This window comes from Colletotrichum phormii (genome assembly GCF_030913505.1).
Source record: "Colletotrichum phormii strain CBS 102054 chromosome Unknown BDP81scaffold_28, whole genome shotgun sequence".
Taxonomy (NCBI): domain Eukaryota; kingdom Fungi; phylum Ascomycota; class Sordariomycetes; order Glomerellales; family Glomerellaceae; genus Colletotrichum; species Colletotrichum phormii.
Window position 1 is genome coordinate 2,353 of NW_026851470.1, and position 18,832 is coordinate 21,184.

Consider the following 18,832-nt stretch of genomic DNA (forward strand, 5'->3'; position numbering starts at 1 on the left):
ACAAGCCCAGTGTCAATCTGTTCGTGGGGGCCGACTAGTTCTTGTTTCCCCCAGCTTGAGCCCACAGATCTAAATGAAGTCCCAATGATTAAGGTTGAATTAAACAGAGACTAAAACGACAACACGGAATTCTACTGCATTATAGCTCCAAGACGGCGGCTTCAAACGTTCTCGTCGCAATTAACACAGAAGCCACGGCAATAGGCAGAAACGCCACTGCTACCGAGCCGCAATGCCGAGTCAAATTGCGCCACTGAAGGAATATTCTCCAACGATTTCTTCACCCGCGATCTAGTAAGGGACTAATTTCCGAGACCCAGACGTCAGCCGCTGCTGTGCCGCCGGTGATTTCGATGCATTGCTGCACCTTTTTTTCCTGCAGGGGGATGAGGGGCTGCTTGGCCGGGGGCGCGAACGACGGGATTGGTTCCCGTTTGGGGGAAGCCAAGAACCATCCAACCAGAAAACCAGACGGCTAGTTCGGAAAAGTTCCAGCTAAAGAGGAGGGCAGTATCAGCTTTCCCTAACGTACCCTAGTCTCGAAGAAGGACTTCGTAGACAAGAGCTCCGATGTAGCTGCATCGCTTCGTGTCGCAGAAAGTGTTGGACCAAAGGAACAGCGTATCATCGTCCCCTCGAAGCGAAGGGAGGGATTAGAAAGCTGGTAGACTAGGAGACTAGTGGTCAGTTATGGCGCGCCCTTGGGAATTCCTCGCCAACAGTTGGCGACTTGGCGATGAACCAAACCCGGGAGGTGGCCGGTCTGCCACGTGGAGGACCAGGAATGTAATCTATGCAAGAAGCCCGTCCGATTTCATTTATGAAGAGAAGATCTTCCGGATCTCTGGGAATCCTCCAAGACGGAACTGCTGCTGCCCTTGCCCGCCCGTGAACAACAATGGCATCCTTCTTCCGCCTCGTGTTGGCGTTGGTCCTTGGCATCATCGTCGCCGTACAGGCGCAGGAGACGACGGTTTCTGCTACCAAGCCCAGTTACCCGGCATGCGCTGTAAGTTCATTCCTCTCTCCCTTGGATCGTTTTGACATCCGTTGGGAAAACCGTTGGAGAAACGTGGGCTAATGGCTGGACCTTTTCCAACAGACAAAATGCATAGCTAGCGCTTTTGGTGGCGGCTATTGTGCTCCCACAAACCAGACTTGCATCTGCACGAACGAGCAGTTCCAGCTCAACGTCACTCTGTGTGTCTCAGCAAGTTGCACGATACCAGAAGCTCTCGGTATGTTGCCATCGTCCTCTCTCTTCCTCACATGAATGTCATCATGGCTGACTTAGAGTCCGCGCAGCCACGAAAAATGCGAGCTTGACAAATTGCGGCGCTCCCGTGCGCAACCGATCTGGCGAATATGTCGTCCTTTCCAACGTCATGGCCATCCTAGCAGCGGTATGCGTCCTCACCCGGTTCGGATACAAGATCTTTCTCGCGGGGCTCGATATCGGCTGGGATGATTGGTTTGTCATGGCGACGTTGATCGCAGCCATGCCAAGCGCCGTCATCACCGTCCACGGAACCACTGCCAACGGCCTGGGAAGAGATATTTGGACGCTGACGCCCCAGCAAATCACCAATGTCCTCTTTTACTTCTACATCATGGCTTGGCTGTACTTTTTCCAGGTGACCCTGGTCAAACTGGCCATCATCTTCTTCTACATGCGCATCTTCCCCGCGCGTGAGGTTCAGCGCGTTTTGTGGGCGACAACAATCTTCATCATTGTCTGGGGACTGGCGTTCGTTGTTACAGCTGTCTTCCAGTGCAAGCCGATTCACTACTTCTGGGTCAAGTGGGATCGCATGCACGAGGGCAGCTGCGCCGACGCCAACGCCATCAGTTGGTCCAACGCCGCAATCAGCATCGCGCTGGATTTATGGATGCTCGCGATCCCACTTTGGCAACTGAGAACTTTGCGACTGCACTGGAAGAAGAAGGTTGGAGTCGCATTGATGTTCATCGTGGGCACCTTGTAAGTTTCTTGACTCGCGCACTACCAAGATCTGGGTTATTGGGTCTTGAGTTGTTTCTTCAGGGCAAAACACAGAAAATTAACGTCGCATCAGTGTCACCGTCGTGAGCATCATCCGCTTGCAATCCCTTGTCGACTTTGCAAAGGGATCCAACGCTACCATGGACTTTATCGACGTTAGCGTGTGGAGCACAATTGAGATCTGCGTAGGCATCATGTGTGCGTGCTTGCCGTCTATCCGCATGATCTTGGTCAAGATCTTCCCAGCCATGTCCGGCTCGACGCTTCGTAGCAAGGGACGACAGTATTATCAGCAGTATGGGAGCGACATTAGGTCTAAGAATGCCGCTCAGCGCAGCCAGGCTCGGACTGTTGGCGTGGTCACTGTGGACCGCTCCAACTCCGTTCACGATGCACATGATCGGCAGATCAAGTTCCAGAAGACATTTACGGTGTCATATAGTGATAGCGAGGAGGCGGATCTCGTGCCAATGAACAATCTCCAAAAACCGGGAAGGGTTCATCAGTAGCGGACTCTAGAATGCGCTATCCGAGCGGGTGTCCATGAGAGGGAATCTATAGAAATTTTGAAATAATTCGCGTTCTTAGTAAGAGCCAAACTACCCTACATCAAAGCGATCGAACTGCAGCGTCGATCATGATTTTGGAAAGCGCCAATGACTTGAGAAAAAAGAGGCTGGGGTCACTCACAGGGCTGCAAGGGACTCATGAGACTCCAAGCGTCCCTGTGGGTTTTGCTGATCCCACCTAAGTTACTTCTAGATGGGACGGCTGCGGCCCCTGTCATAAAGCAGAATTGGGCGCAAGTACGGAGTAGAATCTCAGCGATCGATCGGCATTGAGTGTACTCCGTAGCTGCTCTGAGTGGGAACTCCCAGCCTTGAAAACTACTCCTCGATCTCGTCCTTCGCATCCACAAATTCATCGTCGGATGATGCTTCGCCGTCACCCAGGTCAACTGATACAAGACTCGTAGATCCCTTCCTGTAGCCCCACTCGTCCTCAGATGCAGCTATCGTCGATTCATCGTCGGCGTATTGTCCCGTCACATCCGGGGACGGCCATTTCCGCCCCTTTGCAGAGTTCATCAGCGCGACCCATGAACTTTTCTCTGTATCAAAAGGTTTGCGGGCAACGGCGCAGTGGTCGTTGCGACATCTGATGAAGCACTCGTTGGGGGTGTGCCCATCTTTGTCTCTGATCGTGGTGTCGACGCCACCAAGATTGGCCGATGCCAGTGTATCCATCGCCTCTGTGTTTCCATGTAAAGCTGCCAGGTGGAACAGGCTCCTTTTGTTATTGTTCAGGACGCCCAATTTCTCGGGCTGCACCAAAGACATGTTAGACTGCAATAGTTGACTAAAGAAATAATTCGATACAAGTGCGATCATCACAGGGTCCCCAAGAGTTGACTTGAGTTACCCTTGATAATACACATTGCCTAGAGTACAAGAGTGGAAACTAACCGGAAATCCTTGAAGATAAAGGGCCATGATCTTCAGCACTTCAAGACTGTTGTTTGCGATTGCTTGCCCGAGCGGTGTGTCGCCGGTGTGATTCCTTGTAAGCAAGGAGTGACCATGTTCTCTCAAGAGAATCTCAACGAGATCGTCCTGGTCAGCCACACACACGTGGTGCATGATATTCGCCGCTTCGTCGTCGCTAATCTGTACATCAGCCCCCTTGCTCATTAAATACTTCAGTATTCTCGGACTGCTCATGTGCATCATGGGTGTTCGCATGTGCTTATCAAGGGCGTTGACGTCGATCCCTGCGTCGAGCAGTGCAACGATACTATCAAAATCGTCCGCCCAGCATGCGCAGTGCAGCGCCGTAAAGCCGCACAGGTCTTTGACTTGGACATCGGCGCTCCATGGATCCTGGGTAATGAGGCGAATTTCGTTCGATCTGCCATTCTCGGCCAGCCAGTGGAGCGGAGTTCTACCGAGGACGTCCTTTGTGTTGATGTCGGAGTACTCGGATTCCCAGAGAAGGGTTCCGGTCATTTTCTGGCCATCTTGGGCCCCCAAAGCGGCTACTTTATGAAGATTGGTCCAGCCGAGACGATCGGCAAGATCGTCCATATCAACCGGGAGGTTATATTCCTGGCTCCCTCTGCGAGTGAGAATAGTGATGGCTGCGGACTTTTGATTCTCGTCTGGGAGGTTCTCGTCCATGCCTTCGTTTTTGAGGAAGTTGAAGACGGCTGGCTGATGAATTTTGGCGGCAACCTGTGATATAAAGCAACTCTCAGCACCAGTCCATACCTTTGGTAGAAATACGACTGTTGTTCAATATGCGTAGTCTTACGTGCATGATAGATTGACCCCATTGATTCCTCACATGCATCAGGTTTCTGTCCCTCGATAACAACTCTCGCAACTGCCTGAGATTTCCAGCCATAACTAGCGGCCAAATAATGTGGTCTTCTTCCGGAATGACTAGCGGCAGATTGAGTGACACCTTTGCCCCGGCATCGAAAACGTTCTCTAGGTTAATGGAAGCCATGATCGCCCTAGAAACCAACCAGGGTGGGAAGTAGCAGGTGATGTTATGTTTACTCAGGCTCTTTCTACATGGTCCGTAGTTGCAAGCTCTCATCGAGATTGACGAGTTGAAACTCCAATGAAGCTGACCGACGACGTTTCTGAGCCACGGGGGTGTGCGGACCGCCGCTCGGGTGTGACATTGGCATCGGCATCCTCGCGGGCATCGATGTGAGTCTACACTCGCGGAGATGAGAACAGCTGGGCTATTGGCTGATACTCCGCTATTGGTGATTGGCAACTCGAACTCGCTTGTCAATCGTTGTTCTAGACTAAGGGTTTGAGCCTGCGCAATTAGCGGCTGCATGGAACAGAGAAAGTTACTCTGCACAGCGTTGAAACTCTGTAACCCATTTTGGATGTCTTGTTGGACTTTCTGCTGTTGCTCTTGCAGGGCACAGATGGCACTATGGCTTGCGACTGTTACACTTTGGATTTGAAGGACTGTTGCTTTCAGGACCTCTCTATTGTAAGGTTAGCACGCGAGCTACATGTACTCTTTCAAAAGTCGCCGCATTACTGGCTCACGTACCTGTCGTCTAGCTGGAGCAAATCAAGTTGAGTGCGTAAAATGTCGCATGAATCTCGAATGTTTTTCTTGATGCGTTGGATATCGGCTTCTGATTGCAGCATCCTTGCTCGCTTAACTTTCGTTACAATACTTCCATCCTCGATTTTACGACGCGAAAGACGGGTGCTATTCGTTCATGATAGGCATCAGTCCTTGCTGACACGGCGAAGTGAAAAGCTGTGACAACCCACTGAACTAGCAATTCAAACTCTACCACGCGCTCTTTCACAGCGTTGAGGATATGAACAATGGATGATGGTATCGCATCTTGGTGGCCATTTCCATGCCGGCTACGGAGACAGGTTTCTGTATCTAGAAGTAAACCTGCGTCTGAATTAGCTCCTCTCAAATGGTCCAAGGCCATGCTGCAAGGCATGCCCTAACTCACCTCGTAAGGCCTCGGCATCAGTGATGAGCTGCTTGAATGTTTCTGGTGCTTCTCGCAGTGACTTGATTGCGTCTAGGGCCAGACCGGAGCCTTTGCCAGTCAGTTGTAATATTGTGAGAATGCTGGTTGTAATCGACAAAGGGTCCATGTTCGCATGATATTGCCCGCATCGTTCTGTCGAAGATTACGAGGAGGATACTTTCTCATCTAAGCACCTAAAAGGGGGAAACTTTTGGACTTCCCTTAAGCCCATACCGTTATATTTATCCTGCCTTGGACCCCTCCCTGGATGCCCTAGGAGATAAATAGACTTGTAGCCCACTTCATCTGTACTACAACTGAGGCAGGCTGTGATGCGAAGGGTGGTCAGCTCAACTCAGGTGGCAACATCGGTAGTCGTTATCAAAACTGAAGCCGGACCAGCGAGCCAAACACAACGCCCATTACATGACGTGGGAAAGTTCGTTTCATGCTGGCTGTTACACAGAGTGACAACAGAGCGACAAGGAATGAGATCCTTCGATTTGACCTCCCCGGTGTGGCTACCCGTTGAGCAAGGTTCTGGCTGAGAATGGTGTAGCCAGGACGTCGGTGTCCGGCCTTAGTGGTGTGCTAGGTGAACATCAGAGTGGCTGGCTCAATCAAGGGTGTAAAATCGATGGTGCCGTGTACTTCGCATCATAGCTCGCTCCATGAAATCATTCGCTAAGCTTCGGTGTGTTGATTTCGTTCCACTTGCGCATCACGCCTCACGACTTGGTGTCATCGAGAATTAAGTGCTGCAGCAAAATGTGCATTATTATTGAGTCACAATATTGAGGCGGTTCTGCCAGTCTTTTGATACCTGCGAGTTTTGGACTCATCAAGGGCAGACTTGACAGGAGAACAACAGGCCGTGGGGCCCTAGTCTCATCGTCTTGTCTGGTGCCCTTGCGAACAGGGGCAGCGCCGAGGAGCTGCAATGTCACTCGCGATCTACCATTGGAGCAAACGGATTTTCCCTCCTCCAACCCACCGAAATTGTTGCTTGGTGCCATGCCGTCCAGAGAATTCACCCAGTCAAAGGAGGATCTGGCAGGGCACCAATAAAGCGTCCGGAGCTATTGGTCAGGGTGCTGGCGGTTACACAATGGTTCGGGTTTGATTGGCCAGTGTTTTGTGAGAGATGAAATAGCCACCGGCCTCTTGGAGTTCGTTCACCAATTCGAGGACGAGGAGTTTTCCGGTCACATGATATCGGAATCAGGCAACCACCTCACCATGATGACACCTGCTTGCCCCGCATTTTTTTGTCCCTTTTGCACGTTTATTCCTAACTCAACGGCGAGGCACTCGGTTGAAGCTTGGCGTCATACAACCATATCAAGAATGGAGCAAATCAACACCGTGATAACTGATTTATCTGTCACTTTTTGCGCTTCCCCTGGCGCCTCTGCCGCCTGTTCTCTGGAGCAACAGAGATGGAATCGCCTCGAAAAAGATCTCTACCTCCACGCGGGCGAGCAGACAGCATGGATATTCCTTGAAGAAAGGAACGAGGTCAATATCACCAATGGCAATCGTGTCATCACGGATGTCTGGGTGGGCGCAACAAAGCCCACTGCTGATGCTGAAGACAGCTGGGAAGAACGGCCTTGCGGCATTTGGATCCTGAGGAGCCATTACACTGACCATAATTTGAGGATCTTGACAGGTATCGACGTCCTTTTCGGCAAGGATGCTGTCGACCCACGACCAGGCTGGACACTGCTGAGCGCACCTCTCCAGCTTGATGACCAACCGGACGTGCCCACCCCAAGAATTTCGGCGCGATACGGCCGTCCATTACCTGGACCCGGTGACCCAAAAACACCCTTGAGAGTTCATGAAGATGGGAAATTCAAGATCGTCCAGATATCCGACACGCACATGGTCACCGGTCCTGGGGTTTGCAACGATGCCATCGACGCAAATCGTCGGCCTTTGCCAAGCATTGAAGCTGATCCGAACACGATCCAGTTTATCGGGGATATACTGGACGTCGAGAAGCCCGACTTGGTGATACTCAGCGGAGATCAAGTACACCACGATGTCCCAGACACACAAACCCCTCTATTCAAGGTTGTGTCACCTTTGATCAGTCGATCAATTCCTTTCGCGGTTGTTTTTGGGAATCACGATGATGAGGGCACCCACGCATTATCGCGTAAGTATTGAAAAGTCATTCTCCAGCCAATTATACGTGCTAACAGTTGTTGCCGTAGGCGAGAAACAAATGTCAATATTGCAAGATCTTCCATTCTGTTTAGCGGAGCCTGGCCCCGAGTCAATCGATGGCGTGGGCAACTACTTTCTCCCACTCTTTTCCAGCGACGAAAGGCAGGTTCCAGTAGCAACTCTCTTCTTTTTTGACTCACATGGACAAATTACGAGCACGGTCAAGAATCCCGACTACGATCCGATCCAGCAAAACCAAATCGATTGGTTCACCTCCATTTCACAGAACTTAAGAAAGAATCGTGTGGCAGAGGGTACCGGTGGCTTCCATCATCTTTCTCTGGCTTTCATGCACATCCCCTTCCCCGAATACGCAGGAGATAGTCTGTCGATAAGCGGTGGCAAGCGGAGGGAACCAACCGAAGGCCCCAGCTTCAACGCCCATCTCTATGATGCTCTGGTACAAGAGGAAGTATCTGCGGTGGGCTGTGGCCACGATCATGTCAACGACTTTTGCGCTGTCCTACCGCAATCAGAGCGAGGCCAGTCGGCGGGAGACGATAACAAATCGGTCAAGCGCGGCCCATGGCTCTGTTACAACGGAGGCAGCGGATTCGGGGGTTACTGTTCATACGATGAACATCGATACTACAGAAGGACACGTGTCTGGGAGATTGACGCGATCCAGGGCAGGTTGAAGACATGGAAACGCATCGAGTACTCCGGCAACCCATTCGAGGAAGTAGTACTTGTAGAAGGTGGACAAATCACAGCTCCCTCAACAACGTTAGACATCGAGAAGACATGCACAATCCTATAGACAATCGATCTGCTCCCTCAAAGACGTCTCAGAAGCAGTCACGCTTCATATGGAGTCGAAAGTGGGCGCATTTAAGAGGGTTAAAATCGGCTTAGATTGGAATGGGGAAGAATCGAAAGCTCAGAGTACAATAAGCGCTGCCAAAGCCCGAGGCCAACAGCCCATTCCTGCAATCGAGAGATCAGACACAAAGCCCAAGTACAAGGACAAACACACAAAAGTCGAAACATATCAAGCCGAGCAAGAAACCCCAGCCTTGAATGACTGTAGATATTCCAGACTCGCGAAGTCGAATCGAAAAGACACTGATGCCAAGATTCCCACCCCTACCGCTGTTGGCATCCTCAGCCGGAGCCTCTGCCACAGTCGCTAAAGAGTGTCCAACTCCCTCACCTTCAGTACGAGGAAATGACCTGTCGTTAGTCGGAGCGGATTAGCACACTGTTATTAACGCGTCAAATCAAAAATCTTCGTCGTCCATCATGCAGAGGCCGTCATCGTTCGAGTCCCAGGACTTGCGCTTATGGAGCGAAGGCACCCATGCACTCTCATGGGACTTGAGAATGTCCTCGAGAGTAGCGTTCATGGCGTTGGAATCATCGGGGTTGTTGCTCACCTTCGCTCCCTTGTAGGCCTGAGCCGACGTGGTGAGCATGTCTCCGACGGACTTCTTGGTTCGAATAACGTTGGTAGTGTTGACGTTATTCCGGGGAGCCGAGGCGACGCTCTCCGGTCCAACAGCGTTCTTAATCTTCTGGGAAGCAGCGTCGACGATAATAGGGACGACCTTGCGCACAGCCGTCTTGGCAATATCTAGCACGGAGGGGGCAATCTTCTGGACGCCAGCCTTAATGACGTCGAAGAAGCCCTCCTCGCCATTCTGGGGCTCGTTGATTCGAAGACGGTCGAGTTTCTCCTTGGGGAGTTCCATGAGAGTCTGCAGGGCAGCTTCTGCGGCAGCGGCACGCTTGAATGCGAGACGAGTGGCATACTCGTGAGTGCCGACAGCGGGGGCGTCGAAGGAGGACTCTGCGCCACCACTGAGGCGGGCGATGACGCCGCTGAGTGCCCCTTGCGCGGCACTCGCGATGAACGGCTTAGCGAAGCCGATGCCCTTGCCGAGGACAGAGCCGAGGGAGTCAAAGAAGCCCTCTTCGCCAGAGACGGGAAGAGTAGGCGCCAGGAGGCCCTGGACAAAGGCTCCCTGCGGGCCCTGCTGGTTGTACGAAGACAGTTGGAGGCCCCTGAGCTGCGTACGAGGGAGCTCAATTTCTGACTCCTGGACCCCAGACGCCGCTCGCTCTTGCATCTTCGCCATCTGAAGATGAGCCAGGTGAAGTCCAGCCTCCGTGAGCTGGGGCTGGGCGACCTTGGCGATGGCATCCAACTTGGATCTGAAGGCGTTGTACTTGGAGTTGATGGTGTGGAGAATCTCTGCAGTCTCGGGGCTGTCCTCGACCTTCAGTAGGGCTTGAAGCGATGCCTCGGCAAGCACCGCACGCTCAGTGGCGCCTGAGTTGATCGCAGTCTCGACCACGCTAGACGCGTTCCCGTCCTCGAGGGCGCTCTCCGCACCTCCGACAGTAGAAAGGATGCCTCCGGCGATGGCACCGATGGGCCCACCAATGGGTCCAAGGAAAGGATTGACTGTCGAGACGACAGGTCCTGCAACTTTGGCGATCGACTTGATGATATCGAAGAAGCCCTCCTCATCCGAACTTTCCTGAAGACCCGTGCCTGTGCTGTACTGGGTCGGCGCTGCTGGAGAAGCCACACTCTCCGGGCGAAAGCCGTTGTAGCCGTTGCTGTTTCCATTGGTAGCACTGTTGGCATATCCGTTACCGTTGTACGTGGTACCGTTGCTGTGACCGTTGGAATAGGGGGAGCTGCCGGTCTTGACCTGCCCGTTGCTGGGCGCCCCATTGGAAGCGCCGATGTTGCTACTAGGACGGGCATCGGCATCGGCTGTGAGAACCTTGATGCCCTGACGCTGTGCCTGGGGGAACTGGGGGCTGTCAAAGAGATTGAAGAAGGCATGGTAGTTGTTACCGTAAGGGCCGCCGATGGAGTTGCCAGAGTTGCTCTCGTCGCCACCACCGCCGTAACAGTGAGTGCCAATGGACACCAGGGCGTTGTTCTCAACCTGGAAGATGGGGGCACCAGACTGGCCTATTTTCATGTGTCCGTCAGCATCCTATCATAGGCACAGATGAGTCTCTCGATGAACTTACCAGCGAAAGTCGAGACCTGGTACTCAATCATGTGCCGCTCGCTCTTTTTGAGGTCGTACTTGGTGGGCGCGAACTCCTCGTACATCTGAGCACCCTTCTCTCCGCTCTCCCCGTTCGTGCCCTCAAGATACTTGTCTCCGGGGTATCCAACAACACCAATGTTGGCGCCTCTTGCGAACAAAGGAGTCTCCTGAAAGGGGATGTTTCTAATATTGCCGGTGAAGGGGCGGTTGACCTTAATGAAGGCAACATCATGTCTCCGGTTCCCTGCAGCCTCAATCCATTCGGCGGTGGTGATGATGCGCTCGCCGAAGCGAGCTTGAACGTTGGGAGTGCCGACGGAGGCACGACCAGAGTAGCCGATGTAGCACTTGATCTCGGTAGCGCTCTGAAGACGGTGGCCCCAGTCATAGACGACGTGGCCGGCAGTGACAACGGTATCAGGGCTGTTGAGCCAGCCAGAACCCATCATCCAGACGTTGCCGCTGCCCTTGTTGAAGCAAGCTTGAATCTTGACGACAGCTTGATGATGTCAGTATGTGGGATATATGACGGAAATTTGGTCGGGGGTTGCTGTGTTAGGAGCAGAACTCACATCGGAACTTGTCACCATCAGCAAAGCTCCGAGGATCGACGCGACGGCGCTTGTCATCGTCAAAAACGGACTCAGTGCCGTTGCTGCCGTCATCGGGCAAGATGGCCGACTCAGCAGGGAGGTCAGGGTTGGAGGACTTCAAGCTCCAGACCGCAGCGCGAGGAGCGCTGCCGTTGGCGGCTGAAGAGGCGTTGTAAGACATTGCTTCGTTCCTTTAGTGAGTTACTGTTTTGTTGGGTGTTGCTGGGCAAAGATCGTTGGAAACGAGAGGAAGTTCAAAAGTCCGAACGGTCGACTAATGAGAGTAAGAATGATATTCGAAGATGGAAGCTTGCGTGCGTTAAGAGCTGCGAATTGATACTGATTGGAAACTGATGGTGAGTGGGAAGAAGTGTCACAATGGGATGAAGTTGATGGGCCTTTATGTAGTTTGAATGTGGCTGCGGTCGACCTCAACTAGTTAAGTTCTGGCAAGCCCATCATAAGTAGGCAGTCATGAGACGCCGGTTTGATCTGTCGAGAACGATAGAAGACGTTTTAGACAATGATCCTCATACAATGATGACTATGAATCGGTCTTTCTGGACTTGAAGAGCCTTTCCTGTGTGATTTTCAAAAGAAAAGAATCAAAGAATCATAACTTTTCTCATCTAAGATTTCGAGTCAATGATATTCCCAGATGCCAAGCAATGCCATAATAATAATAACTAGTTTAAGATCCCCGAGTGTTTGAAGTGGCTTCCGAGATCTTGAAGAAGGTTGAAACGGCAGCCTTAAATCCAGATATGTCCAAGTCCTCGGGTCCGCTAGACGTCATTGGCTTGTGTCTAGTAAGGTATTGCCTTATGTAAGGTGGACTTGCTGTATCCGGCCTTTCATGAAAATCTGGGATCAGTAATCGTCGTTTCGAGTCAAAATCGACGCAGACAGAGCAACTGAGTCGGCCGTTTTCGCGTCTTTTAGAGGTCATTTGCTCGATCGCGCTTAGATGTGGCTGTTGGTGTGGACGAGCCCCGACCGCTTGTGGCGGCGCTCTAACTGTTTGCAAGCGTTCAGCTAGTCAAAAGCCACCCGAAGAGCTGGAATACAATTTCCATCACTGGTCTGTGAACATAAAGCGCAGGTTTCTTCAAAGAAAATGTGTTTTGTAGTTTGGGCCCAATTTTACCTCCTATGGTCTGTCTTGAAACGATTTGCGAATCGAAGATATTCCGAATATCTTCGTCATGGACGTCAACGGGCCATCCGCAGCTGCGGTCATTGTACGTCGCATCCCCTTCGCAAGAGTCACAACTCGTTCTACGTTGTTTTGCCGTCAGGGCGCTCGAGTTTTGCTGGTCCAAGCAGGCTAATATTGTTAGGGGACCGAATTCACATTGATTGGAGTTGCGGCTGCCTTGATCGGTGCTCGAATCTACCTGCGATTGGTCATTCAGGATCTTCCCCTTATCACGAGCGACATTCTTGTCTGCGTCGCATGGGTCTTTACTGTAGCATCCGCTTCTTACGATATTGTCTTTCATAAAATGGGGGTATTACATTCGCACGTTGCCTACACCCTTGAAGGATATGACGGAACTCCCGAGGATGTAGAACTGGTGTGGAAGGCAAGTACCCTTGCCCTCTAGAAAAGTAGAAATGATTTTTGGGAAGAGATTCGAGGGAATAGTGATGATGCAGATCAAGCTTACTAACTATTACACTCAGTTGCAATGGAGTGGCCAGTTTCCCTTCTTCACAGCCTTCTATCTCTGCAAGGCGACACTTTTAAGCCTATATGCTCGTTTCTTCCCGATTTTCATGGAAACTCGCCGCAAGATCTTGTGGTGAACCATGGTTTATTGCGGCTGTGCATATGTGACCAATATGCTCACGATACTTCTGATCTGTAGGCCAGTGCAAGGAAACTGGTAAGCCTCATCCATATCCTCACACGAGCTCTACCTGACTATCTAAAAGGTCACAGGATCCGGCAGTCGCGTGTAATCCAATAGTGTTCGCCCAAGTATTCCAGATCGCTTGGGCGTTGAACTTTGCCGCGGATTTGATGAGTAAAGTTTCCTTTACCAAGTCTATCAAGCAGAGAAGCATCTGTAACGTCTCACACACCTCACAGTATTCTGTCTTCCGTTCTTAGTATTGTACCGGTTACAGCTGCAAAAGAGTGTCAAGATCAGTGTTTACTGCACATTCTTTCTGGGAGCCATCAACTTAGCAGTCAGTTTGGCACGGTTCCTGGGTATCCAGGTGTCAGTGACATCTTTTCGCTCCTTCACACTCATTGGTGAGTCAATATTCTCATTATAATTCGGCTCCATCCAGGATCTTGCAAATCCTCTCGGATTTTGGAGCTAAAGTGAGCCCTGCAGAGTTGTGGAGTGCTCTTGACTTGCAAGTCGGTCTAATGATTGCTTGTCTACCGACGCTACGGCCATATCTATCCTACAATTGGGGAATATGGCCTTTCCGCTCAGCAACACAAACCCCCAAAAGCTCCAGCAACCGTACAGAGCTTTCCGAGCTTTCCGAGCTTTCTCAACAAAACGATCAGCCAATGTCACAAATTCGAAACATCGACGACCTAGCCTTAACGGATAATGTCAACAACAACGATGGACAGAGTGGGGATAATTCGAACGGCGATCTCGAATCGTCAGCTTTGGGAAGCCCTAAATCGCCAGCGTCGATGCTTCGCAGTAATCACCAAGCAAGATGAATCATGAGCTATGTTATTTGATATTCACACTAGTTAAGCGAATATAATGAGATTCACTAGAATGGAGAAGAGACCGATTAGAGCAGTCTCAAGTTGCTTTGGGCCGTTTCAGGAAACTAATATTCCCCTGATTATGTCTGCTACTTAAATCAGAACAAACCTCAAGAGGAGTTCCAATAAGTTGTGTCAACCCAAGAAGTCCAGCCCGGAAGAATCATGTCAATGGAAACCGCACTCGACAACTTCTTAGCCCAGCTCACGCGCGTGCCGCTAGCACCAGTCCCAGTGTTGCCGTATTCAGCGTAGTAAACGTTGGCGGTGGGGTTAGTGCCCCAAGCAGACCATCCAACAGGCTTAACGACGTCGCTCAGTTGCGAGTTCTGGACAACGACGCGTGCGTATTCCCTCCACGGTCTACCCAATACCGTAGACTCCTTGGAGACACCGGCACCTGACTTGGCAGCAATTGTGGCCTTGTTGATCACATACCAGTAGGCGTCAGCGCTATCGCGACCACTCGCAGTGATGTATCCGGCACCGTTGATGGCGATGGTGCACTTCTCGAACCAAGCGTTGCCGTCGTTGCCGAAGATGAAGTCAGTCGCACCCTCGATGTAGCTGTTCTTGTAGACTTGATGGGGCTTGTTGGTGTAGATCGTGTCCTGGTAGCCGACGAAGCTGCAGCCGTAGTACGCTTGGTACTGGCCATTTGCAGAGATGGCTAGAGCCTGGGATCCTTTTCCGTAGCCGTTGATCAGGTTGACGTTGTAAAGGCTAAAGTAGCTCGTTGCAACTCTCAGGGTTGCGGACAAATCGTTGCTTCCAGCATCGGCAGCTGAGAGGGTGTTGGTCAAGATGACTTGGTTCTTAGTGTAGTCCTGGTCGTTGGTGGTGTATGCGTAGATAACAAGCTTGCCACTGAGACTGGGAATGGAAACTTGACCGGAGTAAGTGCCCGGTTGGATGAAGATTGTGGTAGTTGCTGTGGAGCTGGCCGAAATTGCGTTGATAGCCGCTTGGAGCTTTTCGGTATTATCAATATCAGCCACAGGACATCACGTCTGATAGCTGTGTAATGCGAAGGAAACTAGCCTATTGGCTTCAATCATTCAAGTACTCACTGTGGTATACTGGCCGCCGGACTTGGCAACGACGATTGCACCGGAGGGGGGCGATGTTCGCGAAGCAGCAAAAGCATGGCCCGCCAAAATCGCCAAGGTCGAGAGCACGTCAAAGAGCTTCATATTGTCGCTGAGTCTTTCTATGATACTTTTGGATTCTACCACACATCTCCTATGAAAGACAAACTCCCATGGTTCAAGACCTTGCAACTTCTAGGATTTATATAATCTTGAGCCATGTTGCCATTGACCTGGAGTATCCTCATTACGCATGATGTACCTTATTTAACCAATTTATCAAGATGAAATCCTTGGCTGCATGAAAACCAGCCACCGAGCACCGCCATTCGATCCCGAGTTGACCACCCGGTGGAAAGGCGCTTTTAATGAATGCTCCCGTAATTTCTGTGTCGCGGAGTTCGGGGTCAAGGAAATAGGTGGACTGAAATTCTCCGCCGACATGTAAGCATCCTTCTTTTCTTTCCCCGCCGCATGCAGATTTTCCGAAGCTAGCCCCGGCTGCGCTTCAGTATTCCCGTCCATCAATTCCGACAATGGACTCTCCGGATTTATCAAACCTAAATTGAACGTTGCTCAGAGCGGGGTCAGTGGCGCAGACTGGACTAAACTGGAAGTCTGGGGTCGGGTCCTTGAGGCAGACTGGACTGAGCTGACGTCAATTACGACATCTTGTGCCACTTTCTCAACTTGCTCCAGCTTCCTATTGTTATGTTCAGCGGCTGCTTTTATGGGAGGCTCAACGAGAAAGAGGGGTAAAGATCATGACCGGCTCAGAGGCACAATGACTTTTCTCGATAGATTACGAGTGTTTGAAAAAGACCTCAGTACTTAGCCAAATACAGATGATTCCCAAGTCAACCTCTTCAATTGTCGGACTCCAAGTTGTCAGAATTCGGCATTGTGTTCTTAAAACCCGACATACCTGGGGCACTTACATATACTGATACGGTCCCAGTCATCATACAGCTCTTAAATGGGGCGTCCTCTAAACTTGGACGGATATCCGAGAGACCCATTTGTCATAGCCTATGCAAACTAATGTGGTATGGAGTATGGTCCATGATAGAAGCTGAAGATCCGTGGTCACAGCCGCGTCAGATGAACTATCATATGCATACATGTAAGTAAGTAGGCAGGTGTAACAGGGTTTACAGAATGCCGAGGTTTCGAGGAAGTAGTCGCGCTCTCTCATACCGTCATTCCGAAATATATCCGTATAGACAGGAGAATCAACGAAAGAAACCACCCTGATGCGCCAAATGCGACCCGCGTAGCAGTTCTTTGATGGCGTGGTGGGATGTATTGATGGGCTTTGGTCTCAGAGACTACGTGCTCGTCGTCACTGTCTAAGGGTTTCAAACCAGCATATGATGACTTCGAGAACCACATTGTAGGGTTCTTGATTGTCCAACAAGAAACCATTTCAAGATGAAAAGGCAAAGGGATGTAGGACTTCGATCTTGACTTGGTGAAAAATGGGATGCTCAACCAAGATAAAGTAGGTATTGAAAGAGTGCAGGATGCGCCAGTGCCTGCACATGTGGGTTGGATTCAAAGATCTTTGGTCAGGAAAATTCCCTATATCATCATCTGCTCGGTTGATGATACTTGTGGCTAGAAGTCGCCTGGTGCCTCAGCCCTGCAGCCCTCTGGCCAGAGGTTACTTGCACACTGTGTGATGAACTGTCACGAGTTATGGCACACAGCAATGGGCATACGGAGTGTGGTAAAGTGGCTTAACCTATCAAAGTGGAAATAGACAAAAGAGAAAGGTCTATATACAGGATGTATGTGATATACACGTGATACAGCACGTGACGGGCGCTTCGTGAGATGCGGTTACTATCCCTGTTACGTGACATGAACCTACACGTCCTCACTAGCAGTTTCGTATTGACGGTTAATCAGAGTGGCCAGCGGAATATGCATATGTGAGTGAGCAGAAAAGAGCGTCTATTCGTACTAAAGAGTGGATGGAATCACCACAGGCTTGTGGGCCTAATGCTATCCTAATAAGTCTTGCAGAGCTAGGACCAGGTGGAAATGACAGTCTGGCCTGTTTCGTGATGGTCAGACCATTCCGAATGGGTTATGTCCATGACTCGCGTAGAAGCATGCATGGATTCTGTCACGTATCCACTGCTGAGTTACCCGGGGTACCAACACGAGCGGGTCTTGATACTCTCCTGCATCGAACTATTCCGGCCAGAATTTTGCTTAACTTAAATCAATCTTCCATTGACTCATGTATTGCCTGTGGGAGAGGCCTCGCAACACACCGCTTTCTCCTTAAGCCTTTGAGTGTGTCAAAATGATGTTTTGCCATACGACTGGTATATTGGGCCCTCAAACACTACTCATCGAAACTGAAATCATTTGGTTGCCGCTCATGACGCCCTCTACATTCCTCACGCTGGAGAGTTCGACTTGCCCACTACTAATACCCGTACGCCTCTCAAATCAAGAGCAGACAGAAGCTCGCGGACCAGCATTAGCCTTGACGTAAGCAGGAACATCCGCTGTAGCAGTCAAAGTGTAGGAATAGAGGCTCTTGGGGTCAAAGGAGGTTCCCGAGTTCGCAGCCGTAGTACCCGTGCAGCTCTTATAGGTGTTCCCAGAGGCGTTGAGCACAGCCCCTGAGTCCTTGGTCAAAGGGTTCTTGGTGTTCTCGAAGAACACATTCTCGATGCGTGCGTTGGTGCTACCGCGGGCATAATGGCCATATGAAGTGACGCCGTAGAGATAATTGTTGTAGAGATGCGCTTGTGCCAAATTGTCGGCGCTCGGGTTTCTTTGATTCGTGTTATCGAACCAGTTGTGGTTGATCGTTCCACGAGCCGTGACATTCTCGGTCCAGCCGATACCAAAGGTCTTGTCGTGGTTCCGGAAGATATTGTTGGAGACGGTGAAGTACGTGGTGTCCTTTCGAAGATCCACCAGGCCGTCCCCGCCATCTTCGAAAAGGCAGTGGTCGATCCAGATGTTGCTCACGGTATCGGCTTGAACGCAGTCACGGTCATTCTCCACGCCATCATTCAAGTTGGTGTGGCCAATCTTGAGGTTGCGAATGATGATGTTCTTGGCTCCGTTCAAACCCAGACCGCCTTTAGACGCCAAGTAAGCATGAGAAATACGAAACGATGAGGCTGAGGATTCACCTTGGTATAGCTCGCCAGTGGTGCCAAGCCCGATGACAGTCTTATCACTGGCTATCTTGATTTCCTTGCCGAGAGGGCTGACGGTGATGCGATCACTGACTTTAATCACGTATTTGCCCGATGCGCTGGCGTACTTCTCAAGATCAGCTTGAGTCGTCACTGTCACCTCCGTCCCCCCTGCGCCGCCAGTTGTTCCCCCGTTCAGAGATGCAAATCCAGTGGCAGAAGCGAGGCATCCGCTGGATTGTCTCTCAGTGACAGCGCCCCAAGCGGCGACAATGCCTTGGATAAGAACGATGATAGAGGCCTTCATAGTTAGTTGCTCCGAAAAAGAAAAAAGAAGTATCTTTCTCTTCAACGTATCAACGATTTGTTGCGAGGAAAATTGGGAGACTATGGTTTTAGGATTCAACTTATATCGAGTTATCTAACATGAAATCACAAATAAATATAGTGCTGGCATGGGG

General features: G+C 50.9%; 8 protein-coding genes across 8 annotated transcripts; 4 read left to right on the top strand and 4 right to left on the bottom strand.

The window, feature by feature from the left end:
* Positions 1-898: 898 nt before the first annotated feature.
* On the top strand, positions 899-2,511 carry BDP81DRAFT_399204 (CFEM domain-containing protein; the record flags this gene model as incomplete). Its single annotated transcript, XM_060588548.1, has 4 exons — positions 899-1,009; positions 1,103-1,238; positions 1,306-1,981; positions 2,076-2,511. 4 exons carry the CDS (start codon positions 899-901, stop codon positions 2,509-2,511), a joined length of 1,359 nt encoding a protein of 452 aa, XP_060439495.1.
* A 378-nt stretch (positions 2,512-2,889) lies between these two features.
* On the bottom strand, positions 2,890-4,722 carry BDP81DRAFT_410496 (ankyrin repeat-containing domain protein; the record flags this gene model as incomplete). The annotated part of the gene is made up of 3 exons (XM_060589128.1): positions 4,313-4,722; positions 3,469-4,233; positions 2,890-3,327 (listed from the first exon to the last, which is right to left on the bottom strand). Exons 1-3 carry the CDS (start codon positions 4,601-4,603, stop codon positions 2,890-2,892), a joined length of 1,494 nt encoding a protein of 497 aa, XP_060439496.1. The 5' UTR covers positions 4,604-4,722.
* A 2,153-nt stretch (positions 4,723-6,875) lies between these two features.
* BDP81DRAFT_331618 (Metallo-dependent phosphatase-like protein) lies at positions 6,876-8,523 on the top strand (the record flags this gene model as incomplete). The annotated part of the gene is made up of 2 exons (XM_060585524.1): positions 6,876-7,692; positions 7,751-8,523. The coding sequence occupies 2 exons, from the start codon at positions 6,876-6,878 to the stop codon at positions 8,521-8,523; spliced, it is 1,590 nt and encodes a 529-aa protein (XP_060439497.1).
* A 460-nt stretch (positions 8,524-8,983) lies between these two features.
* On the bottom strand, positions 8,984-11,551 carry BDP81DRAFT_454308 (ATP synthase F1; the record flags this gene model as incomplete). Its single annotated transcript, XM_060592926.1, has 3 exons — positions 8,984-10,692; positions 10,755-11,276; positions 11,350-11,551. 3 exons carry the CDS (start codon positions 11,549-11,551, stop codon positions 8,984-8,986), a joined length of 2,433 nt encoding a protein of 810 aa, XP_060439498.1.
* A 1,006-nt stretch (positions 11,552-12,557) lies between these two features.
* Positions 12,558-13,456, top strand: BDP81DRAFT_438982 (uncharacterized protein). The gene is made up of 4 exons (XM_060591366.1): positions 12,558-12,611; positions 12,711-12,956; positions 13,057-13,259; positions 13,309-13,456. Exons 1-3 carry the CDS (start codon positions 12,576-12,578, stop codon positions 13,177-13,179), a joined length of 405 nt encoding a protein of 134 aa, XP_060439499.1. The 5' UTR covers positions 12,558-12,575; the 3' UTR covers positions 13,180-13,259; positions 13,309-13,456.
* BDP81DRAFT_503071 (uncharacterized protein) lies at positions 12,717-14,146 on the top strand. The gene is made up of 5 exons (XM_060595583.1): positions 12,717-12,947; positions 13,036-13,259; positions 13,309-13,400; positions 13,466-13,633; positions 13,719-14,146. The coding sequence occupies exons 2-5, from the start codon at positions 13,183-13,185 to the stop codon at positions 14,063-14,065; spliced, it is 684 nt and encodes a 227-aa protein (XP_060439500.1). The 5' UTR covers positions 12,717-12,947; positions 13,036-13,182; the 3' UTR covers positions 14,066-14,146.
* An 80-nt stretch (positions 14,147-14,226) lies between these two features.
* On the bottom strand, positions 14,227-15,309 carry BDP81DRAFT_331925 (pectin lyase fold/virulence factor; the record flags this gene model as incomplete). The annotated part of the gene is made up of 2 exons (XM_060585544.1): positions 14,227-15,087; positions 15,187-15,309. 2 exons carry the CDS (start codon positions 15,307-15,309, stop codon positions 14,227-14,229), a joined length of 984 nt encoding a protein of 327 aa, XP_060439501.1.
* A 2,358-nt stretch (positions 15,310-17,667) lies between these two features.
* On the bottom strand, positions 17,668-18,678 carry BDP81DRAFT_465170 (pectate lyase Pel-34K; the record flags this gene model as incomplete). The annotated part of the gene is made up of 2 exons (XM_060594247.1): positions 17,668-18,311; positions 18,366-18,678. 2 exons carry the CDS (start codon positions 18,676-18,678, stop codon positions 17,668-17,670), a joined length of 957 nt encoding a protein of 318 aa, XP_060439502.1.
* Positions 18,679-18,832: the final 154 nt, after the last annotated feature.

Bases quoted from the DNA above. Each gene is read 5' to 3' on its own strand.
- BDP81DRAFT_503071 (XM_060595583.1), top strand. From the start codon at position 13,183: ATGGTTTATTGCGGCTGTGCATATGTGACCAATATGCTCACGATACTT. The intron at 13,260-13,308 runs GTAAGCCTCATC...ACTATCTAAAAG, and splicing joins AGGCCAGTGCAAGGAAACTG to GTCACAGGATCCGGCAGTCG. The intron at 13,401-13,465 runs GTAAAGTTTCCT...CACACCTCACAG, and splicing joins CTTTGCCGCGGATTTGATGA to TATTCTGTCTTCCGTTCTTA.
- BDP81DRAFT_438982 (XM_060591366.1), top strand. From the start codon at position 12,576: ATGGACGTCAACGGGCCATCCGCAGCTGCGGTCATT. The intron at 12,612-12,710 runs GTACGTCGCATC...TAATATTGTTAG, and splicing joins CATCCGCAGCTGCGGTCATT to GGGACCGAATTCACATTGAT. The intron at 12,957-13,056 runs GCAAGTACCCTT...TATTACACTCAG, and splicing joins ATGTAGAACTGGTGTGGAAG to TTGCAATGGAGTGGCCAGTT.